This window comes from Drosophila virilis, chromosome 3 (genome assembly GCF_030788295.1).
Source record: "Drosophila virilis strain 15010-1051.87 chromosome 3, Dvir_AGI_RSII-ME, whole genome shotgun sequence".
Classification (NCBI taxonomy): domain Eukaryota; kingdom Metazoa; phylum Arthropoda; class Insecta; order Diptera; family Drosophilidae; genus Drosophila; species Drosophila virilis.
The window spans coordinates 14,084,426-14,108,909 of NC_091545.1; the positions used below are offsets into that span (position 1 = coordinate 14,084,426).

The 24,484-nt window shown below is 40.3% G+C and overlaps 1 protein-coding gene across 22 annotated transcripts in view; it reads left to right on the forward strand.

The window, feature by feature from the left end:
- Positions 1 to 24,073, forward strand: part of sls (sallimus) — a 143,834-nt gene extending 119,761 nt beyond the window's left edge. For 14 of the 22 annotated variants that reach the window (XM_070208463.1, XM_070208475.1, XM_070208468.1 and 11 more), the window contains 14 exons: positions 15 to 10,838; positions 11,453 to 16,822; positions 17,079 to 17,120; positions 17,177 to 17,428; positions 17,539 to 18,507; positions 18,596 to 20,263; positions 20,329 to 20,470; positions 20,530 to 21,548; positions 21,620 to 21,925; positions 22,047 to 22,067; positions 22,148 to 22,252; positions 22,382 to 22,576; positions 22,637 to 22,939; positions 22,999 to 24,073. In XM_070208463.1, coding sequence (XP_070064564.1) covers positions 15 to 10,838; positions 11,453 to 16,822; positions 17,079 to 17,120; positions 17,177 to 17,428; positions 17,539 to 18,507; positions 18,596 to 20,263; positions 20,329 to 20,470; positions 20,530 to 21,548; positions 21,620 to 21,925; positions 22,047 to 22,067; positions 22,148 to 22,252; positions 22,382 to 22,576; positions 22,637 to 22,939; positions 22,999 to 23,186 — 21,404 coding nt within the window. In that variant the 3' untranslated portion in view covers positions 23,187 to 24,073. The remainder of the gene's footprint in view (positions 1 to 14; positions 10,839 to 11,452; positions 16,823 to 17,078; positions 17,121 to 17,176; positions 17,429 to 17,538; positions 18,508 to 18,595; positions 20,264 to 20,328; positions 20,471 to 20,529; positions 21,549 to 21,619; positions 21,926 to 22,046; positions 22,068 to 22,147; positions 22,253 to 22,381; positions 22,577 to 22,636; positions 22,940 to 22,998) is intronic. The other 8 variants (XM_070208476.1, XM_070208479.1, XM_070208480.1 and 5 more) reach the window with 3 other exon arrangements.
- The last annotated feature ends 411 nt before the right edge of the window (positions 24,074 to 24,484 follow it).

Here is a 24,484-nt window from a genome sequence, read left to right on the forward strand (position 1 = left end):
TTTTTCTCAAACAGACCAATACAACAAAGAGTACACTATCACAGAACCCGAAGATGCAAGTGCAAATAACACCGTACATACACAGACAAAAGTTAAAAAGCCCAAACAGAAAAAGACACAACCACATCAATTTGAACAGATTGACGAGACTGGGGAAGTTGAGGGGGGTGCAGGGGAACCTGCTTATAAAATTGTTGAAAGTATATCAGATGACGTTCAGGTTGAGAAAAGTACGGAGGAGAAACCAGGGCCTGGACCAGCTGAGAAAAAAGAGAAACCAAAGAAGAAGAAGGTGATAAAGCCGAAAAGGGATGAGATGGATGATTATATACAGTTCCTGATACACCAGGAAATACCGAAAACGGTGTTACAGCCGTATGTACGAACTGAAATGGAACATCCACAAAGGGCTCGCCGTGACTCGTCTATAAAACCAATGAAGTTAACTCCTATAAAAATTGAGAAAATTGAGGTTAAGAAACCCAAAATGATTGAAATAAGCTCAGTGGTTGAATTTCCGCAAATGCTCAAGCTCAAAACTCCGAAACAACGTCCACAGGAAGAAAAGAAAAGAAGATCTAGCGAAGCCTCATTTAAAAATAAAAAACTTAAGAGTTGGATAAGGTTTATACCTTACGCACCATATTGCTTTCCTTATACGGTTATTGATATAGAAACTAAGCGAGATAATGGTGAGCTTTCTCGAAATATAGAAGAAGCAGAGGAAGTATTGAAGAAGCGTCCAAAGAAATTCAAGCATACTAAGCCTGTTAAAGCTGATCTCGAAGAATTGGATTTGGAAACATTTGAAGATGCGAGCAAGCCGTTAGATGAAACTAAGGACAAACCAAAGTATAAACGAGGTAAAAAGGACAAACATGAAAACGAAGAGGAACATAGAAAATTGAAGATTGGTAAGGGTAAACTTCCAGAAAATGTTGATTCCCAAGAAACAGTTGAATTGAAGCCAGTAACTTTGGATGATAAGCCTCAAGTTGTAGCTGAAACACCAAAGGACAAAACTAAAGAAAAGAAAACGATAAAGAAGGTAAGGAAATCGAGTGACACCGATGATAAACTTGGTTTCGAGCCCCTTTTGAGTGATGACGACACTGCAGAAAAAGAAAGCAACCCGTTCTTCAAATTTGAGGTCATTGAATTAGAGCCCAAGGAAATGCTAGAGGAATTAAGTGATGCTAACCTGCCTGAAAAAGAACCCAAGAAGAAACGTAAATTAAAGCTTAAAACAGAATTAGAAGAAAATCTTGTTGAGATAGTTGAAATTTCTCCACTTGACAGCAATGATAAGCAGTATGAAGTTACCGTAACTAGTTCAGAGACTAATGAGTATCAGCCAAAGGAAAAGAAGATAATCAAAAAAAAAGTTAAGCGTATGAATAAAAAGGAGTTGGATGACTTTATCACAGAGCTTAAGGATGAGCCTGATCAAGCATTCTATGAAACCGCCATGACTGATTTCTTCGAAGTGAAGTTGATTGAACTGGAACCTGAAGAGATTCCTGATGATAATGTATCTCAAAAAACTAAAAAGCGTAGAATTTTGCATAAGCGTGGAGAAACAGAAGAGGTTTTAGAAATTGTTGAAACTGTTCCTTCATCCGGCGAGGAGCCATTCTATGAAATATCAATCAAATCAACTGAACCAGAAGAGGAAACTGATACTCAAAAGCCAATTGAAAGGCCAAAACCAAGAACTAAGAAAATGAAAAAGGTTGATCTAGATGCGTATATACAGCAGCTGATAAATGCCGAGATTCCAATAACTGAACTTGAGAAGTATGAAAAAACTGAAATAGATTCCAAGCCGAAGAAACCAAAGAAGCATAAGATCAAACAACCTAAGGCCCATATCGATGAAGGTGAAGCTTTTGAAGTGGGTATCGTACAGGAAGAACCAATTAAGAAACCAAAGGTCAAGAAACCCAAGCCTCAACCAAAACTTGAAGATGAATCAGTAACTGAACCTGAAAGTGTTACTGAGCACAAAGAGTTTACAATTAGCATGATTGACTCACAGCCCATTCCAGAGAAAATTGTGGAAGAGATAGTTAAGGCAGCTGCCCTTGACCTAGACGAAATTATATCAAACATCGGTGAATCCCTCCCTATCATAGAATTGGAGAAACTTACCGAGACCGTCCCTCAACCTACTGAAGAAGTTGAAAGCTCGGAAATCAAAATAATTAAAAAACGCAAAGTGAAAACTAGAAAGGGTTCCAAGCAGTATGAAGTACAAATCGTGGAAACTATAGCACCGGACGATGATCATGCAGAAGCAAAGGTTGTTGTTATAACAACTGAAATCGTTAAAGACAATACTGATGTACCAATCGAAGAGCAAGCAGAAACTCCAAAGAAAACTATAAGAAAGGTGAAAAAAGATAAGCTCAAAGAATATATAGTCAGCATTATTGATGAGGCCTCAACAGAACTTTTAGCCAAAATTTCTGAGGACGTGTCCCCTGTGGCAGAAGTGGAACCTTTAGAAGATAAAGATATCACAAGTTTTAAAACTACAGTAGTTGACGATGTTACCGAAGATAATGTTAAGCCAGAAGAGGAATCGGTTGACAGTCCAACAGGCAAGCCAAAGGATAAAAAGAAGAAAGCAGCTAAATCGAAAAAGGTTACAGTAATTGAAGAGCAGCCAGTTCAGGGTAAAGACAGCACTGAGGGAGAAGAATATCCTAGTAAGGATGTGGAAACATCAAAATCATCGTCGCACGATGAATATTCAGTTGAGATAACAGAAGTAGCGCCAAAGTCTAAGAAAAAGGTGCCGAAGAATAAACTTGAGCAGCCCATGCCTGTCCCGATATCGGAACACAAAGTTCGTCTTGAGGAACTCGCACCTGAAACAACAACCGAACAAGTTACTAACGAACAAGGAGAAGAGGTTGAAAGGGTTACAACTAAGCGAAGACTTAAAAAGAAGGAAGGTCCAAAGGAATATCTAATTGAAGTTGTCGAAACATACGAAGAAAATAAGCCCGAGGCAGAATTGGTTATTCAGACTATAGAAATAACACCAGAATCAGACTCTCAAGCACCTGAAGATCACAAAATTAAAATTGTGAAAAAGAAAAAACCCAAAGAGGAAAAAATTGACACTTATATTCAACAGTTAATTGAAGAAGAAGTTCCGAAAACAGAGCTTGATGTCTACGAAACAACCGAATTGGAATCAACCCCGGAGTCAAAGAAACCGAAGAAGATAAAGAAACACCATAAGAAAACCACCGAAATAGTTGATGGTATTCCACATACTGTACATGAATTTACCATTCAAGAGTTCGAGCCAGATGCAGAGCTAGTGCCCGAAACCATCACAGAAATTGAGGATGATATAACCCCGAAAACACAGATAGAGGATTACGAAATAGAGGTATCAGATGAACAGCCTAAACGTAAGCCGAAGAAAGATAAGAAATCAAAGGTGGTGGTGGTCGACCAAGAACCAGTCCATATTGAAGACATTGGGGAAACTGTAGAAGTTACTAAGTTAGTTGAAGACGATGGCACAACAAAAGAAGTTCAAGTAAAGAAGCGTAAGATCGTTCGCAAGCAAGGTCCAAAGGAACATGTTTTTGAAATAACAGAGACATCAAATAATGATGAGCCTTTGGCCGAAGTTACCATAATTGATATTACAGAAGATGAAAGGCCGACTGATACAGTTGAACCACTTACGAAACGGAAGGCACCAATCAAAATGCCAAAGAAACTTAACCGCGAAGACGTGGACAGCTATGTAATTAATGTAGTGGAAGATTTTACAGAGCCAATAGAAAAGATTACACCAATTCCTTCTCAGGTTTTGGAAAAGACAATTAGTTTCGAGCCCCTTTTGAGTGATGACGACACTGAAGAAAAAGAAAGCAACCCGTTCTTCAAATTTGAGGTGATTGAATTAGAGCCCAAGGAAATGCTAGAGGAATTAAGTGATGCTAACCGACCTGAAAAAGAACCCAAGAAGAAACGTAAATTGAAGCTTAAAACAAAATTAGAAGAAAATCTTGTTGAGATAGTTGAAATTTCTCCACTTGACAGCAATGATAAGCAGTATGAAGTTACCGTAACTAGTTCAGAGACTAATGAGTATCAGCCAAAGGAAAAGAAGATAATCAAAAAAAAAGTTAAGCGTATGAATAAAAAGGAGTTGGATGACTTTATCACAGAGCTTAAGGATGAGCCTGATCAAGCATTCTATGAAACCGCCATGACTGATTTCTTCGAAGTGAAGTTGATTGAACTGGAACCTGAAGAGATTCCTGATGATAATGTATCTCAAAAAACTAAAAAGCGTAGAATTTTGCATAAGCGTGGAGAAACAGAAGAGGTTTTAGAAATTGTTGAAACTGTTCCTTCATCCGGCGAGGAGCCATTCTATGAAATATCAATCAAATCAACTGAACCAGAAGAGGAAACTGATACTCAAAAGCCAATTGAAAGGCCAAAACCAAGAACTAAGAAAATGAAAAAGGTTGATCTAGATGCGTATATACAGCAGCTGATAAATGCCGAGATTCCAATAACTGAACTTGAGAAGTATGAAAAAACTGAAATAGATTCCAAGCCGAAGAAACCAAAGAAGCATAAGATCAAACAACCTAAGGCCCATATCGATGAAGGTGAAGCTTTTGAAGTGGGTATCGTACAGGAAGAACCAATTAAGAAACCAAAGGTCAAGAAACCCAAGCCTCAACCAAAACTTGAAGATGAATCAGTAACTGAACCTGAAAGTGTTACTGAGCACAAAGAGTTTACAATTAGCATGATTGACTCACAGCCCATTCCAGAGAAAATTGTGGAAGAGATAGTTAAGGCAGCTGCCCTTGACCTAGACGAAATTATATCAAACATCGGTGAATCCCTCCCTATCATAGAATTGGAGAAACTTACCGAGACCGTCCCTCAACCTACTGAAGAAGTTGAAAGCTCGGAAATCAAAATAATTAAAAAACGCAAAGTGAAAACTAGAAAGGGTTCCAAGCAGTATGAAGTACAAATCGTGGAAACTATAGCACCGGACGATGATCATGCAGAAGCAAAGGTTGTTGTTATAACAACTGAAATCGTTAAAGACAATACTGATGTACCAATCGAAGAGCAAGCAGAAACTCCAAAGAAAACTATAAGAAAGGTGAAAAAAGATAAGCTCAAAGAATATATAGTCAGCATTATTGATGAGGCCTCAACAGAACTTTTAGCCAAAATTTCTGAGGACGTGTCCCCTGTGGCAGAAGTGGAACCTTTAGAAGATAAAGATATCACAAGTTTTAAAACTACAGTAGTTGACGATGTTACCGAAGATAATGTTAAGCCAGAAGAGGAATCGGTTGACAGTCCAACAGGCAAGCCAAAGGATAAAAAGAAGAAAGCAGCTAAATCGAAAAAGGTTACAGTAATTGAAGAGCAGCCAGTTCAGGGTAAAGACAGCACTGAGGGAGAAGAATATCCTAGTAAGGATGTGGAAACATCAAAATCATCGTCGCACGATGAATATTCAGTTGAGATAACAGAAGTAGCGCCAAAGTCTAAGAAAAAGGTGCCGAAGAATAAACTTGAGCAGCCCATGCCTGTCCCGATATCGGAACACAAAGTTCGTCTTGAGGAACTCGCACCTGAAACAACAACCGAACAAGTTACTAACGAACAAGGAGAAGAGGTTGAAAGGGTTACAACTAAGCGAAGACTTAAAAAGAAGGAAGGTCCAAAGGAATATCTAATTGAAGTTGTCGAAACATACGAAGAAAATAAGCCCGAGGCAGAATTGGTTATTCAGACTATAGAAATAACACCAGAATCAGACTCTCAAGCACCTGAAGATCACAAAATTAAAATTGTGAAAAAGAAAAAACCCAAAGAGGAAAAAATTGACACTTATATTCAACAGTTAATTGAAGAAGAAGTTCCGAAAACAGAGCTTGATGTCTACGAAACAACCGAATTGGAATCAACCCCGGAGTCAAAGAAACCGAAGAAGATAAAGAAACACCATAAGAAAACCACCGAAATAGTTGATGGTATTCCACATACTGTACATGAATTTACCATTCAAGAGTTCGAGCCAGATGCAGAGCTAGTGCCCGAAACCATCACAGAAATTGAGGATGATATAACCCCGAAAACACAGATAGAGGATTACGAAATAGAGGTATCAGATGAACAGCCTAAACGTAAGCCGAAGAAAGATAAGAAATCAAAGGTGGTGGTGGTCGACCAAGAACCAGTCCATATTGAAGACATTGGGGAAACTGTAGAAGTTACTAAGTTAGTTGAAGACGATGGCACAACAAAAGAAGTTCAAGTAAAGAAGCGTAAGATCGTTCGCAAGCAAGGTCCAAAGGAACATGTTTTTGAAATAACAGAGACATCAAATAATGATGAGCCTTTGGCCGAAGTTACCATAATTGATATTACAGAAGATGAAAGGCCGAGTGATACAGTTGAACCACTTACGAAACGGAAGGCACCAATCAAAATGCCAAAGAAACTTAAGCGCGAAGATGTGGACAACTATGTAATTAATGTAGTCGAAGAGTTTACACAGCCAATAGGTACGTTCCCTCAAGTTGAGGAAATTCTCCCTAAAGAGGATGATACGGTTGCACAAGCTGAAGAAATTCCCTCAGAAGATGTTGAAGAGGTGACTGAAGACAAAATTCCCAAGCTTAAAACAAAAACTATAAAGCCGAAGAAACCCAGAAAGAAATCTGAAGATCACACAATTCGTATTGAAGAACTTGCTCCTGAAACCATTATCGAAGATATTGTCAACGAAGAAGGAGATGAAGTAAAGCAGGTAAAAACTACGAAGAAGCTGAAGAAAAAAGACGGCCCCAAGGAGTACTTGATAGAAATAACCGAAACCTATCAAGAGAACAAACCAGACGCTGATATTGAAGTGACAACCTTTGAAATACCTGTAGACGAAACAAGCAAAGTAGATAGAGATCAGCCTGTTAAGATAGTTCAAAAATTGAAAAAGAAGAAGGCCGTAAAGGATGATTTAGATAAATATATTCAAGAACTTATTGAGCAAGAAATTACAAAAACAGGTCTAGAGCAATATGAGCCCACGGAAATTGAATCGAGGCCCAAGCCGAAGAAAAAAGTAAAAACCCATCATAAAAAAAGTGTGCAAATAATTGATAATGTTCCCGTTACCGTTCATGAGTTTGATGTTACGGAAATAGAACCTGAGCTTATAGAGGAAGATAAACCATTGGTTATTTCAGACAAACCTGAAGATGAGACTTCTGAGAATGAAGAGCCCGTAAAATATTTGGCAAATGTTTTGGACGAGATTTTAGAACCAACACAAACCCCTGATGACATAACTGACGAGCCGACAACCGCACCTAAGCGAGAGAAGTCACAGAAAAAGAAAAAGATAGAAAAAGTTCCAGTAGTTTTAGATGAAATATCTGAATCTACTGAAATTATACAGCAGCCTACAGAAGACGGTGTTTTGAAAGAATTTTCTGTGAAGAAGCGTAAGGTTACTCATAGGAAGGGTTCCAAACAAAGCATCTTTGAGATAACTGAAACTACTAGCGATGATCAACCCATGACAGAAGTAACTATCGTAGAGCTAACGGAAAATGAGTCATCCATTCCGGAAGAAGCCCCAACTGTTGAACAGAAAGTAGTAACGAAAACTAAGAAACTAAATAAGGAAGATGTACAGGAATATGTTATCAATGTTATTGATGATTTTGTGCAAGAATTGCCCCTTGAAGCAATTGAGGACATAGTAAAGGAAATTCCCGAAAAGAAAAGGGTAAAGACTAAAAAACCTCCGAAGGACTATAAATTCAGGGAGACCGAAGAAATTTTGGCCGAAGAATTTGAAAAACCTAAGGATGTTCCTGAAATGCCAGATGAGACAAAACTTGAAGTTCCAGTGGAGCCCACTGATTTCACCATAGGCGTTAGCGAAAATGTTACTACAGATGACAAGAAACCTAAAAAAGCGAAGAAGCCGGTAAAGTCACAGCCAGTTAATGAAATTGAATATGAGAAACATCCAGACTATTTGATAAAGGTATCGTCTACAGAGGAAACAGCGGCGAATGAGTTAACAGAAACTGAAAGTGTGAACCTGGAATCAGAGGATGTACAGCCACAGGAGCCAGCTTTCCATATAGAAGAGATCGAAACTATACCAGATGTAGTTGAAGAACAGGATGAAAACAGTGCAACAACAAAGAAAGTCGTTAGTAAGCGAAAGATCAGAAAGCAAGTTGGTCCTAAGGAAGAAATCATAGAAATTGTCGAAACTGTCAAGGACGGGCTGCCTGAATATGAAGTCACAGTAACTACTGAAGAAGCCGAGAAAGAAGTTGAACAAATTCCTCAAGAAGAGAAGCCAAAGAAGTTTAAGAAGACCAAAAAGGTTCCAAAGGATGATTTACATGAGTATATACAAAAACTTATTGAACAGGATATTCCGAAATCAGAATTAGAGAAGTACGAAAAAATAGATTTTGATGAACCAGTCAAAATGAAAAAGAAGAAGCCTGTGAAAAAGATCCAAATTACCGAAGAAGAAGTTAAGGATGCCCCTGAAGTATCAATTATAGAAGCTCCCGAATATGAAACACATCCATTGGAAAGTCCTTTGGAAGAATCACAATTGATGGTTACTGTTAAAGAATTTATAGCACCAATACCCAAAGAAAAATCCTTTGAAGTTACAGTTCTTGAAGAACATGTTGAAAATAAGCCGATTCCGGATAGTGAAGGGGAAATTAAAATAAAGGAAGTAAAAACAAAGAAAATAAAACACAAAAGGGATCAGGAAGAGATAATTCATGACATAAAAGTTGTTCATGATAAAGATACTGATGAATCCGAAATTACTATAGTAACATCAAGTCCAAACGAAACTGAAGATCAGCAGGAAGTTACTGTTAAGCAAAAGCGAACCAAAAAACTTAAAAAGGATGATGTTGATGATTTCATTAAAACAGTTATTGAAGAAGATGTACCACGAGAACAGCCATCTGACGTTGTTACCGTTACTGAGGAGACGGATTCTCAGAAAATACCTGAAAAAACAAAGAAGATCAAAAAGAAGGAAAAAAGGCCGTCATTGGAAGAGAAATCAACGCCAATAGAAAACGTAGAAGTTGTAGAGAGCTTACCAACGGAGGAACCAACTGAAGAATTCCGCGTGGATGTAGTGGAAGTATCTCCCACCGTCGAGTCTGATAAAGAAGGTGAAGTACCCCAAGATCATAGTATACCTGAAAAGAAAAAGAAATCTCCTAAGCAAAAGATTCAAGTTATTGAAGAACGACCTGAGAAAGAAACTGATGTTAAGCCTTTGGAGATTGTGGAAAAGGAGTTTGATATTGAAAAGCCAATTGAGAAAGAATACAGTGTCACTTTCACAGAAGAAGAATCTAAGCCAAAGGACAAAATAGAAATGAAGCCGAAGGAGGTTAAGGATAAGCAGGCTCAACCAGAGGAACAAACTTACCAAATCTCTGTTAAGGAAAGTCATATTCAACTCGAAGACCTTCCTTTAACTATAGAAATGATCGAAAGTGAAACGAAAGAGGAGGTAACCACAGATGATGCTGGCGAGGTCCATAAAGTAGTTACAACAAAACATAAGATTAAACGTCCAAAGGGAGAAACGGATGAAGTTATTGAAATAATTGAGGTAGTTACTGATGATCAGCCTAACGCGGAAATTACAATTGTTGAGTACGAGCCGGTACAACCACAAGAGGAAGAAAAGGCCAAAGAACCGAAAAAGAAATTAAAGAAAGTTAAAAAGGATGATATTCATGATTATATACAAAAACTTATAGACATGGAGACTCCTAAAACTGAATTGGAAAAATATGAGAAAATTGAGTTCGAGCCAATACCCAAAGAAAAACCTACGGAAACAACGCCTGTAACAGTGACAGATGAATCTCCATCCGAGAAACCAAAGAAGGACAAAAAGTCTAAGCCGAAAGAGTTGCCCATAAAAGATGAATCTTTACCAGAACCATTGGCTGAAATTACGGTTATTGAGGAGGAAGAACATGAAAAGCCAAAATTGGTCGAAGTAGTGGAAGTTCAACCAGTGGATGTCAAAATTACAGAAACAATCACTGACGAGGGCCATCCAGTTCAAGAGAAAACTACTAAGCGAGTTTTAAAGAAAAAGGGTCCCGAGGAAGAAACCACTTTCAAGATAACAACAATTGAAAGCGAAGGCAGTGATACCGTGACTGTTATCGTCGACGAGGAACCTGAAGCCGTGCCAGTTGAGTCTATTGAAACTCAACCAGAGAGTGCGGAAGAAGAGAAACCAAAGGCCAAACCGAAGCCTAAGAAATCAGTAAAGAAGGTTAAAAAAGATGATTTGGATGAATATGTTAAGAAACTTTTAGAGGAAGAACTACCAAAGACTGAAAAGGAAGTGTATGAAAAAGTTGAAATGCCAGAAAAACCGAAAGACAAAGCCCCAACAGAAAGTGTGACAGAGCAGGCAAAGCCTGCCGTGCCCGAAACCCCAATAGCAGATCTTGACTTGCCCTTACCTAAAAAGACGAAAAAACCTAGAACAAAACCAGTTGACGTAGGGGAACAAAGACAAGACGAACCAACGAAAGAGACTGTTTCTGAGACTAAAGACGTAACTGAAGATACACCAACTCAAATTGCACACCCCGAGGACACAGCCACTGCACAAATTACACCAAGCGCACAAGATGAAATATCTACTCAAGATGACACTAAAGATACAGTTCAAAAAACAGTTAAGCATAAGAAAGCTAAGCCAGACACAGTTAAAAGCGTTGAAACAAGTAAGTTATTAGATGAGAGTTTTATGAGGCTTAAATTTTCCACCGCAACGCAGCACCTGTTCCTTTGTCTGTGTCTTTTGCCTTTGTTTATTCCAACGTTGTCTTCCAACATTTCGCGCCTTTGCCATCCCCTCTTTTTTACTCTCTCTCTCTCTCTCTCTCTCTTTCTCTTACTCTCTTACTTTTGCTTTCTCTCCCCCCTTTCCATTCTAATTTGGTGCTCAATAAGTTGAGCATTAGTTTAGCTAAAAATATTGCCCGTTTGCAATTTGTATCCAAATAAACACTGTTACCAACCTAATGCATGCTCTTAAATTCAATAAAAATAATACTAAAATTCTTCTTTGCATCCTTTAAATCGATTTCCACATTATAATCAATTACAGTATTCTCTAAAATGACTAACTGTTTTGAAATACTTATTGTACAGTTTTTAAATATTTAGGAAATTTATCTTAAATTGGACAAGCGTTCTAGAATTTTGAAATACTGCTAATATTTCAATATTTATCAAGCTCGACGATTTGCTTGCATTCTTATGCAAAAGCAATGCACGGATTCATAATACAGCTGCACGAATTGTATATTACTAAAAATATAAATTTCTATAACAGGTGAAGCACCCGAAGCTTATAAGGATTATCACATAAACGTGATTGATGAAGAGCCCGAAGAAAAAGAAGTGCAGCCCGATAAAATCTTGGAAGTTAGAATTATCGATGAAGTTTCTGAAGTCGAAGAGTCTCAGCCCATCGTCGAAGAAGTCGAAGAGGAGGATGAAAAACCGACAGCCGAGGAAACAATTGAGGATGTCACGAAGCCGAAGACAAAGAAAAAGAAGATTGTCAAAAAGAAGACCCATGAACACGATGAAATAATACAAAAGCTGCTTGAACAAGAAATTGAAAAAACAGAGTTGGAGAAATATGAGAAGGTCGAATTTGATACGCCCAAGAAACTGAAACCAGAATTCGCTAATCTCGAACCAATTAAAATTGAAAGGAAGGAACAGAAGCCCACAAAGGTCACAATAGTTGAGGCCGCTGAGATTCCCAAGATGGTGAAGTTAAAGCCTGGCAAACGTAAGGAGAAACCGGCAGAAGAACAAACTGTACAACTTCCCAAATTCAGGCTTAAGACTCGCATGATTATGGTTGAATATCCGCCCACCCCGATTATACCAAAGTTGACAGACATTGGTGCAATTAAGCAGAACGGTGACCTCACCCGCAATATTGAGGAAGCGGAAGAGCTACTAAAGTTCAAGCCACACAAACCCAAGAAAATTAAGAAAATTAAAGATGATTTGGAGAAGGTGGAGCTTGAAAAGTATGAAAAATATGTGAGTAGTGAAGAAGAACCGGAGGCAAAGCAACCATATCAAAAACCTGAAAAGGTACCAAAACCAGAAGAAACTCCGGAAGAAGTCAAACTTAAAATTGGTAAGGGCAAGAAGAAGCCTAAGGAGGAAGAATCTCCTGAAAATGTTACGCTCAAAAAGATACCACAAAAGCCCACAGAATATGAAGAAGAAATTGAAAAGAAACCAAAAGAAAAGGATGTGATTGTAGCTGAAGAGCAACCAAGGCAGCCCAGGGAGCAGGATATACAAGTGGAACCATTCGAACCAATTGATTATGAGCGGCCTGAATATATTCCAGAAGAACTTGAGGAAGTGGAAAAACCAGAAAAGCCGGAAAAGCAAAAGAAACCAAGTAAAACAAAGTATAAGCCTAAAGAAAAATCAAAGCCAGAACCGGAAACAAATATTACGGAAATTGTTCCTGGAAAACCAAAAGAACAAGAAGAAGTGCCCGATACTGACATAAAGTTCCGCAAGCCCGAGAGTGAGGCACCAGAAGAGACGGATTCTCAAATTAAACTGAAACCAGTGATAAAAACTACTGAAGAAACACCAATTGAAGATGTTGTTGACAAGACAACGGTTGAGGAGTCGAAGCCGCAGGAAAAGGTAATCAAACCTGAAGACGAGGTTAAGAAGTCTAAGAAATCTAAAGCGAAGCCTGCACAACAAAAAGAAGAAGAGATTACTCAAGAGAAGCAGCCAGAATTTGAGGTTTCAGTAAAGGAAAGCGAAGCCGTTATTGAAAAGGCCGACGATGTTGAGATGCCCAAAGAGGTAAAGGTGAAACAAAAAAAACCGAAAAAAGAACCTGTGGCTGAAGTCGAAATCGTGAAAGAACTGCCTGAGGCAACAGAAGTGTCAGAAGAAATCCCTGTAGAGTACAAAATAACAACAACTGTTTTAGAGCCGGATGAAGCACCAAAAGAACATCAAGTTAAAGTGGTTGACTTTGATGAAAGGGAAGTTACCACTGAAGAGGTTGTTGAAGAAAAGGTTGTTACTAGAAAGAAGAAGCCGAAGCCAGAGCAGCCAGAAGAGTTTGAGGTCACGTTACAGGAGCCACAATTAATACAACCTGAAGCCGAAGAGGAAACAGTTGAAGTTGTGATTCCTGTTCAACACCCCGAACAAGAAAGTGAAGAATTTGAAGTCGAGTTGAAGATAACCGAACCACAACCAGAAGAGCAAAATGTCGTTGTGAAGAAAAGGCCTAAGAAGAAGCCTGTGGAAAAAGTAGAGGAAGTGAAGCAAGACGTGGTAAAAGAAGTGGAGACGCAACCGGAAGAGCAAATAGAAAAAGATATTTTGCAGGTGGAAGATGTAGAAAAGGTTGAAGAAACACAAGCGAAATCTTTCGAATTCCAAGTGACTGAAACCGATGCCCCTCTAATAAAACCAGCAGAAGTCATTGAAGAAAAACCAAAAGAAACGGCGAAGAAACCAGCTCCGAAATTGATTGAGAAATTCGACTCTTATGAAATTTCCGTCAATGAATCTCAGGTGGATAAAGTAATTGAGCAGGTGGAACAACCCGAGGAAGATGTTCCTGAAGAAGTTCTAATTACCACAAAAGCAAAAGAACCGGAACCAATAGAAACAGAGTTTGTGATAACGGAACCAAAACCAACAGAAGAGAGTCATGTAGAAGCGGAAGTCAAGCCAAAGAAAACAAAGAAGCCTAAGAAAACTGAAGAGGCCACTTGTCTTGATATTAAAGTTGTTGAAGAAGTGCCTGCTCCAGAAGAAATAATAGTTGAAGCTGAACAACCTGATGTTGTTGAAAAGGAAACAGTTCCCGCTAAAGAAACACCAAAAGAATATAAGATTCGGGTATCTGATACGGAAATTGAGCAACCAGAAGAACCAACTGCTGCAGAATTTACTGTGAAGAAACCGAAATCTTCCCTTGTTGCTGCAGAAGAACCGGAAGCAGAGTTTGTTTTAAAAGAGAGCAAGCCTGTAGAAGAAGTAACCGAAGCAGCCGAAATAAAAACGAAGAAGCCTAAAAAGAAAGTTAAGGAAGTTGTGGCGGAAGAACTTAAGATCCAAATCAAAGAAGAGATTCCTCAAGAAATTCCCGTAGTGGAAGAAATCATTGAGGTTGTGACAGAAAAAGAGGAGGATGTCCCTTCTGTTGATTATAAATCGTATGAAATTGGTGTGAAGGAAACAGTACCTGAAAAACCTGCCGAGGAAGAAGTAATTGAGGAGCCATTGGTAAAGGAGCCAGTAATCGAAGAGGAAGCACCTACTGTTGAATACAAGTCCTATCAAATAGGTGTGAGAGAGACAGTAGCTGAGAAGCCTGTTGAGGAAATTCCAGCAGAAGACCAATTGGTAGAGGAGCCTAAAGTCAAAGAGCCACAGCCAGAAGTCTTTGAAGAACTTAAAGTCAGAGTTATCGAAGAGACACCCCGTGAAGTTGTAGAAGAAGTTCTCGAAGAGCGCATTAAGGTGCACCGCAAGAAAAAGCCGAAGCCAGAAATTACAGAAGAGCCAGAGGCTGAAATAAGCATTCCCGCTTCAAAACCTGTTGATGAAGTGGAAGCGGTCCAAAGCGTTACCATTGTACCTGAGATTCCGACTGAAGAGGATGCTGCAGAGCTTAAGATAACTATTATTGATGAAATATCTCAGCCGCAAGAACTTATTCAGGAGATTGAAGAAATCGAAACCGTTAAGGAATCAGTCGCTGAGCCGGTACCGGTAGAAAAGCCAAAAGACTATAAATTCAGTATAAAAGAATCTGAGACGCCAAAGGAAAGTATCGAGGAATTGCCCGAAGAACAGGTTACCATTCAGAAAAAGAAGAAAGTTCCGGAGCAAAAAGAAACGGTCGAAGACTTACCCGAAGAGCAGGTTACCATTCAAAAGAAGAAGAAGAAGCCTGAACCTCAGGTTATAGAAGAACCCGAAGCCGTTTTCGAAATCAAACAAAAACAACCAGTGGAAGAAGTTACGGAGGAGGCTAAAATAAAGAAGAAGCCGAAGAAACCGGTAAAGGAAGAAGAGGCAGCTGCAGAGCTTAAAGTTACTGTGATCGAGGAATCTGCACCAGAACCAATAATTGAAATCGTCGAAGAAATTGAAGAGCAGCTGGAAGAGACCCCTGAAGTTGTGCCAGTTGAAAAACCCACTGAGTACAAATTCAAGCTGGAAGAAAGCCAACCCGAAGCTCCAGAAGAAATTGAGGAAGAGGATGTTCAGATGGTGAGCTTGCCCAAGAAAACTCCAAAGGTCATTGCACCGATTGAAGAACCTGAAGCTGAAGTTGTCCTTAAACCCAAATCGAAGCCTGAAGAAGTACAGGAGGAAGTCAAAATATCAAAGAAGAAACCCAAAAAGAAGGTTGTAGAGGAAGCCGCTGAAGAACTAACAGTTAAGGTAGAAGAAGAAGTAACTCCTGAGCCTATAATTGTGGAGGAAGAAGTTGTAGAAGAAGTTGAAGTTAAGAAACCAGAAGAACCAACACCCGAAGAAACAGTCGATGCTGCCGTTTTCAAACTGAAGAAGCCAGTTGCACCTGAGGAAGAGGATGTGGTCGCTGAAGTTACTTTGAAACCAAAGCTACCCAAGGAGGTGCAAGACGAAGAGTTCGCAGTCGATATCAAACTGCCAAAAGAAAAGAAGGTTTCTGAAGAAACATCGGATGAAACTGTGCAGCTCAAGAAGAAGAAGAAGCAACATAAACCAGTGGAAGAAGCTGCGGATGAGCTACAACTTCAGCAAACTGTTATCGAAGAGAGACCAATAGAGATTGAAGAAGAAGAAATCATTGAGGAAGCCGTTGTAGTAAGAAGGAAACCAAAGAAACCTTTCCAACCAACGGTAGAAGAACATGAAGAAACTGAATTCAGTCTCTCATTTAAAAAGCCTCACACTGTAACTGAAGGTGTCGAAGAAGCAGCAACAGTTCTTAAGAAACGTCCAGTAAAACCCAAGACCCAAGACGAAGCTGCAGCAGAACTGTCAATTAAGCGCCTGGAAGAAGAATACGAAGAAGGGGATGACGTTGAAGAATTTTTGGTTAGCCAACGACCCAAGCCAAAGCCACTGCAAGTTACCGATGAAGAAGACCAAGAGTACACTATCAAAAAGCTCAAGCGACGCAAGAAGGTGGACATTCCTGAATTCTCTGATGTTGAAAATGTTACTTTCCGACCAAAGACCACCAAGACTAAAGAAGACGTTGACCAAGAGTTTAATATTGCCCTAGACTCCTATGCTGAGGAGGAAGTGTCCATGTCTGGAAAGGTGAAACTTAAGAAACCAATTAAGATGACCTACTCGGAAGCCACTGATGAGGCAAGGATTAAGATTTTACAAGATTATGATGACGGTGAAGGTCCAATAATTGAAGAAATACATGACGATGAAGATACTATTGATGAAGTTGAGGAGCCTGAAGAGTACTTGGTTGAGGAGCTTCCTCCAGACGAGGTTGACTTTAAGCTAAAACCGAAAAAGCAGCCCAAGCCACACTATTCAGTCCAAGACGAAGAAGAGGAACAATTTCTGATTGGTCTTCGCCATGCCAAACGTGATTCAGTGACGTACGATGAAGATTCTCTTACATTCAAAAAGAAGCGTAAAATCGTGCAACAACTTTTCAATGAAGGTAAGTTTTGTCCCGGGTATAATTCCTATAACTTATAATTATCAACTTGCAATAATTTCTCCATCGTTTTAATTTGCACATCTGCTTATATGGCAATAGCTTAGAAAAATGAGGTAAAATGACCCAAAACACATAAATGTTAGTAGCTAACGCATAACTATCCATTATGACCACCTTTAGATGTACTTTTTGTACTTACCTATTTTAAAATCTTTTGGAAAAACATATTAATATTTATATCTTACTTCTGGACTAGATGGCGCTTCTCTTAACATTACTAGGGAAATGGATGTGGAAGGTAAATTTTATTATTAAAGTTATAGACACGATAAAATAATTTTCAATCAATTTTAGAATCTCAATTCGAGAACATCATGTATTCTATTTGCAATTACATTGCTGATAACGATGAGGCAATCAATTTGGTAGAGGGTGAAAAAGTACAGGTTATTGGACGCCATAGCTCTGAATGGTGGTATGTCAAGAAGAGCATTACGGAAGAGGAAGGTTGGGTGCCTGCCCAATATCTTATGGAGCCCGCGGAATATGCCCAATATGTGCAGAATAAGCTGCATGAAAAGATTGATAAGCTACCCGTGTTTGAAAGTAAGTTCTGCATATGAACCTAAATGTTATTATCTAACAAAACTTGTTGGCATTGTCCTGTCATGTTATTAACACTTCTTCTTAATGTCTTGTGTTTGGCGTTTATTAAGGACCTGGACCTCAAGACAAGCCGATAGCACCGCGATTCATTGAAAAGTTACAACCAATACACACACCTGACGGTTATACAGTGCAATTCGAGTGCAAGGTCGAAGGTAGTCCGAGACCACAGATCGCTTGGTTCCGCGAAACAGCCATCATAAAACCCTCACAGGACTTCCAAATGTTCTACGATGATGACAATGTAGCCACATTGATAATTCGTGAAGTCTTCCCCGAAGACGCTGGCAAATTCACTTGCGTGGCCAAGAATGCCGCTGGTTTCACTTCCAGTACAACCGAATTGATTGTCGAGAGTCCGCTATCGGATCATGGCTCAGATGCCACGGCACTTTCGCGCAGAAGCATGTCCCGTGAATCTTCCTTGGCTGATATACTTGAGGGTATACCACCAACATTTTCGCGTAAGCCAAAGGCCCAATATGTTGATGAAGGTACCAATGTAATCTTGGAGTGCCGTCTTGTTGCGGTGCCCGAGCCTGAGATCGTTTGGACCTTCAATGGTGAAGACATTGATGAGGAAGAGATTAAAAATATTCGGATTGTTACCGAATCGGATATGCACATGTATTGCAGCGTTGTGCATATTACAAAAGTTAAAAAATCTCAAGAGGGCACATACGAAGTTATAGCCACAAATCGCGAGGGCGAAGCTCGTTTGCCCATCACATTGAAGGTACGAACCTCGGACAAAGAAGCTCCTCAAATTTTGGAACCTTTGCGTAATATGGTGATACGTGAGGGTGAAAGCGTTGTGCTATCGACACAAATTGTTAGTAATCCAGTGCCAAAGGTAACCTGGTACAAGGATGGCAAGCCCATTAAGAATGCCAAATCAGAAAAAGACTTACATACTCTAACACTGATTACACCAAAGAAGTCGGAAAAGGGTGAATATACAGTCAAGGCTGTCAATCCATTGGGCGCTGTGGAAACCACTGCTTATCTTACAATTGAAGGTACGTTACGTGTTCAATGTTCATTGAGAAACACACATTTTCTGTTCTACCTTAATAGCATTAAAATACTATTTACTTTCCCATCTAGAACCCACCAGTGGTAATGCAGAGCCTCCATTATTTGTGGAACGTTTCGAGGAGCAATCGGTGCCGCAAAAGAGCGAGATTCGCTTACCTGCTAAGGTTTCCGGAAATCCAGTTCCTGAGGTACAATGGCTGTTCAACAATAACCCATTGTATGCCAGCGAGCGAGTGCAACAGATTTATGATGGCGAAAATATTGAGCTCATTATACAGAATGCCAATCCAGAAACTGATTCGGGTGACTACAAATGTATTGCCAGCAATCCCATAGGCAAAACATCACACGGTGCACGTGTGATTGTTGAGGTCGATGAGGTGACCTTTACCAAGAAGCTGAAAAAGACCATTACCATTGAGGAGGTGCAATCCCTGACATTGGAATGTGAAACCTCTCATGTGGTCTCAACCAAATGGTTCTTCAATGGCAAGGAGCTGAGCGGCATGGACCATCGCGTTGTCGTTGAGGATGGCAAGACTCATAAGCTGGTCATTAGGAATACAAATCTACGCGACTCCGGTACATATGTATGCAAGGTAAAGAAGCAAGAGACGCAATCAACAGTGGAGGTGCTGCAACGTAAGCCAGACTTCCTAAAAGTGCTAGAAGACTATGAGGTAACCGAAAAGGACACAGCCATTCTGGATGTCGAGCTGACAACGGAAGCTGTAGAGGTCACCTGGTACAAGGATGGCGAAAAAATCACACCTGAACACAAAAACTGTGAGTTCATCAAGGATGGCAAATCGAGGCGCTTAGTCATACGTGATACTACAATTCATGATGAGGGCGAATACACGTGCAAGCTGGAGGGCCAGGAGTGCAGCGCAGAGCTTACTGTCATTGAACTGCCACCAGAGATTATAAAACACTTGGAGGACATCAACGTCACAAAGGGTGAAAATGCCACGTTCAACATTGAGCTGAGCAAGGGCGATGCACTGGTAAAATGGTTCAAGGAAGGCAAAGAAATCAAGTTCACTGAGCGCATACAGCTAGCGATTGATGGTAAAAAGCAATCACTGCGTATTTTGAAGGCCAAGCCTGAAGATGTAGGCGAGTATTCCATTCAAGTTGGAGAGCAAACATCTAAGGCGAAGCTGACAGTTGAGGAGCCATTAGTAGACTTTGTGCTTCGGTTGCCCGACGTCACGCTGGCTACCAAGACCACAGATGCTGAATTCACAGTCGAGCTCTCTCAGCCCGATGTGGAGGTTACCTGGTACAAGAAGGGCAAGCCCATCAAGCCGAATAAGAAGCATGAGGTCTTCGTTGAGGGCACTGTTAGGCGTCTGGTCATTCATGATGTTAGCGACGATGATGCGGGTGAGATCAGCTGTGTTGCCGAAAACGTCACCAGCAGCAGTAAGCTTTGCGTTGAGGAGCTTAAACTGCCGCCCGTGATTACTTCTGACAAGGATCAAACCATCAAAGTGAAGGAGAACGAAGACGCTACCTTCACTGTCAAATACACTGGCACGCCCACACCCGAAGCTGAGTGGACGACGCGCAAAATTGTCATTCCCAAGTCGAAGCGTACTATTCCCACTATTGATGAACAATCCGCAACTCTGACCATCAAGAAGGTTGTCGACGATGACGAGGGCGAGTATACGGTTAAGCTTGTAAATCCTGTGGGTGAGGCAGAAGCCAGCCTACATTTGGTCATTATGCGTAAGTATAAAAAATTAATTACAAAGTAAACGATGCGGAAATTTAGACCTCTGTCAAAACTTTAGGCAAACCCACGGCGCCAGGCACACCTCAGCCTTTGGAGGTGATGCACGATTCAATTACACTTTATTGGAAGGCCCCGGAGGATGATGGTAAATCTGAAATTATTGAATACATTCTGGAGTATCATGATGTGAAGCAGGAAAAGTGAGTAATATGCATGAATCTAATAACTTTAAATAAAACTAACATATCTCCTTTTATAGATGGACTGAGATACGCAAGATTAAAGATACAACTTATACCATCAGCAAGCTGAAGATCGATACAGAATACGTATTCCGTGCGATTGCAGTCAACGAAGTTGGCCCATCGCCGCCCTCACCCATCTCATCACCCATACGCCTGATGCCTAAGGTTGAAACCGAAGCACCCAGCGTACGTGAGCCTTTGCAGGATATTGTCAGTGATCTGAATAAGGAGGTGACACTGTCCTGTGTGTTTGGGGGCATTCCAGAGCCAAGTGTTACATGGAAAAAGAATGGCCAAGTCTTCGAGTCGAGTAGCTTGCGCTACGAGAATCGTGTTGCCAAATATACCATTGAAAAGACTACTATTGAGACTGAAGCCACATATACATGCGTGGCTACTAATGAGAAGGGCTCCGTGGAAACGTCGTGTAGACTTAAACTGCAGCAGAAGCCAGTCGTAGAAATTGGGGAGAAGTACTTGACCCAAAAACTGCGCACTGGCAGCACTCTCACCATTCCAGCAACAGTCCGTGGCTATCCTCAGCCAACTGTGACCTGGCACAAGGAGACCGTCGAACAGAAGTCAACCACCAAGGAAATCACCATTGAAACGACAGAGACTAGTTCCACATACACCCTTAAGAAGGTAACACGCGAACACTCTGGGCGGTACAAAGTGACGGCAACAAATGAATCGGGAACCAGCTATGCAGAGTGCACGGTTCAAGTGATTGACAAGCCAAGCAGGCCACAATCCCTGGAGATTAAAGACATTAAAAAGGATTCTATTACCTTGGAATGGACGCCACCTATCGACGATGGCGGCATGGAGATAAAGCAGTATACGCTAGAAAAATGCGATGTACAGAACAATGTCTGGATGAAGGTTTCAGATTTCGATAAGGACATCAACTCGTACGCCATTCAAAAACTTTCCATGAATGCCCAGTACATGTTCCGAGTGGTGGCTATTAACCCCATAGGTGAATCGGAGCCAACGGAGAGTGAGACTGTGACCATAACAAAGAGATTTGGTATGTCTACGCAAATATGTAAAATATGTAATATGTGATAGTTAAGAATACCATCTACTTTTGACTTGCAGAAAAACCAACTCCACCTCGTGATCCTACTTCGGTGTCTGGCATGAACGATACTTCATTTACATTATCCTGGGAGCCGTCGGAGAACGATGGTGGTTCCAAGATAATTGAATACATTGTGGAAATAAGGGAAGAGACTGAAACCGTTTATCGCTCTGTGGGCAGTACAGCGGGCACGGTAACAAACATTCAAGTTGAAAAAGTTGTGAAGAACAAGGGCTATCTGTTCCGGATCTACGCTCGAAACGAGGTTGGCACCAGCGATGCGTTCGAGACAACAGAAAAGATTGTTGTTGGACGCAAGATAAGTAAGTGACAAGAAATACTCAGAAAGATAATTGCTTATTGCTTACTGCTTTGCACATTGCTTTCTCTCTTAACGCCCACTAATGCTTCTCTTGCGCCATGAAACAATTTATAACTAAGCAGCGACTAATTATGAACACATGGGTACGTTGTAGACGTCATCGAATGAAATAAGTCTTGTTAACATTTTTTGATAATTAACATTTTTATACGCTCCATTTTAGCGCCGCCATCGCCACCTCAAAATCTGAGAGCACCAGATGTAACAAGTCGCAGCGTAACTCTCGATTGGGAGGTACCAGCCAGAAACGGTGGTTCAGAAATTACTGGTAATTATAATAATAGTAATAATAAAACTCCAAACATAATATTATAATACTCTATAATAATAGAACTCTATAAGAAAAAGAGTTTACTTACTAGTTAAAATTATATTAATATACAAAATATAAATATAGGCTATTGCGTGGAAAAACGTTCCTCAACATCAACAAGCTGGTCAAAGGTTATTACTTTGGATGCACATCAGCTGCACTACACCATAGACAATTTGAAAGATAAGTGCGAGTATTGGTTCCGTGTGTCAGCGGAGAATGAGGTTGGATTAGGTGCACCAGCCGTCACAGAAAGCATATCGCTAAAAACACATGCAAGTAAGTTGAACGTGGGCAATATCATATAAGATTTCTAATCCTTCATAATATTTTAACCAGCCGTACCATCGCCGCCAACTGCTCCACTGGAGGCGCGAGTCATTGCTGCCAATGCCCACGTATTCGAATGGGGTATACCCGAGTCAGATGGAGGTGCGCCACTGCTCGGCTATCACATAGCCATACGTGACATGAAGAAGTCCATGTGGATTGAGGTTGGTCGGGTGCCAGCGGGTGTGCAGAAATTCCAGATAAGAGACTTGCAAGAGAATCACGAATATATGATACGTATATTTGCTAAGAACGAGATTGGTCTGAGTGAACCTCTCGAATCAGAGGAGCCATACAAAATCATGACTGCAGGTATGTAGACGCATTTATTGTTTAATATTTTCCGCAATGCTAATACATTCTCTTTGCAGGTCATGCCAGCCTGCCCGACGAGCCACGCACGGAGATGAGCACATGCAACACATCCTCGTGGCTGCGGGATCATAATATGGATGCGGATATACACTCGTATGCGCGCGGTCGGCTGCTTCAACGCGATGAGTACTTCTTCCGTCTCTGGGCACAAATGCCCAAGAAGAAGAAGAAGAGCTCAAAGTAGACAACAACAAAAACCAAAACAAAAATAATAACAAAAACTCAAGCAAATAGCCATGACAAAACGAATGAAATTTAGGTTAGGTTAAGCATATTTCAATTGTATTTTAATGAATTCTTGATTTTTATTAGCTTTTTATTACTTTTAATGTACCCATGTAAAGAGAATGTAATGTTCGGATTTGCGTCCAGCAACAATGATGTCCACGAAACTCAATCAGAAAAGGGCGAGCGAAGACAAACTTAATGTTTTGAGTGCGTGGACGTGGCTGTTAGATTGTGACGTCACTGGCCCATTACATAATCTATGAAAGAAATTTATATTTTTAATTTGCATAAATTCGTATAATTTCCTTCGCTTTATTTTTGTAAGCTGTGATAAATTTATCAAATTCGAAAGCGTCAAACGATAAAATGCCATGACATTTGTGCCACGACACATCGCGCATCGGGCAACGGGCAGCCAACGGGCCAACAGCCAACAACCAGCAGTATCGTCGACAACAACAACAACAACAATAACAACCACAACAACCAACAAGAACACACATTATAGCAACAAGAACCGTTACAACACAACACAAGTGACTCAATATCCTCTAGGGAGACAAACAACAAATGGTGCAATTCGATATGAGTTACGAGTATGTTGTGTATGTGTGTGCATGTCGGTCTGTCTGTGTGTGTGTGTACGTGTGTGAGTGTTGCGTTGTGCGTCGCGCTGACTGGCCCTTGCCTTTGCCGTGTGCTCGCTGTGAGCAAATTTATGGCATCCAGAGGGTTACATAACTATACTTATATTGTGGAAGAGCCCAACATGACTTTAAAGAAACAAAACTAAATGAAAACCAAAGAAAATAAAATAAATATGAATAAATTTTTAACGAACAACTTAAAGTGGTTCATTCTTGGTGCAAGCGTAACTTTTGCGCAGTTGAGCACGAAAAATCAACTAATTAATTCATTAGTTAGTTTTGGTCGAGTCTAAAATGAAAGAAAGTCGAAGTTAACGGTAAGTTTGCACAGCAAAGTTTTCTATTAAGTTTTTATTCTAAAACTTCAAGTCGACAGCCAAACAATGGCAGCTTCGAGCTGGCCATGCTGACATGCGTGTGCAGGACCCAAGAGAAGCATCTGAAATGGGGACAGAGGGCATGGGACAGTCAGTGGCTGAGAGATACCAACACTAGGGCTACGGTTACGCGTCGTTGAACTTATCTGGTGACATGGGCAAAAGCTGCATAAAGTTTCCAGAGAGAATTGTGTGCGAATTTAATTAAAGTTTTTGCGGCTGCCACTAAT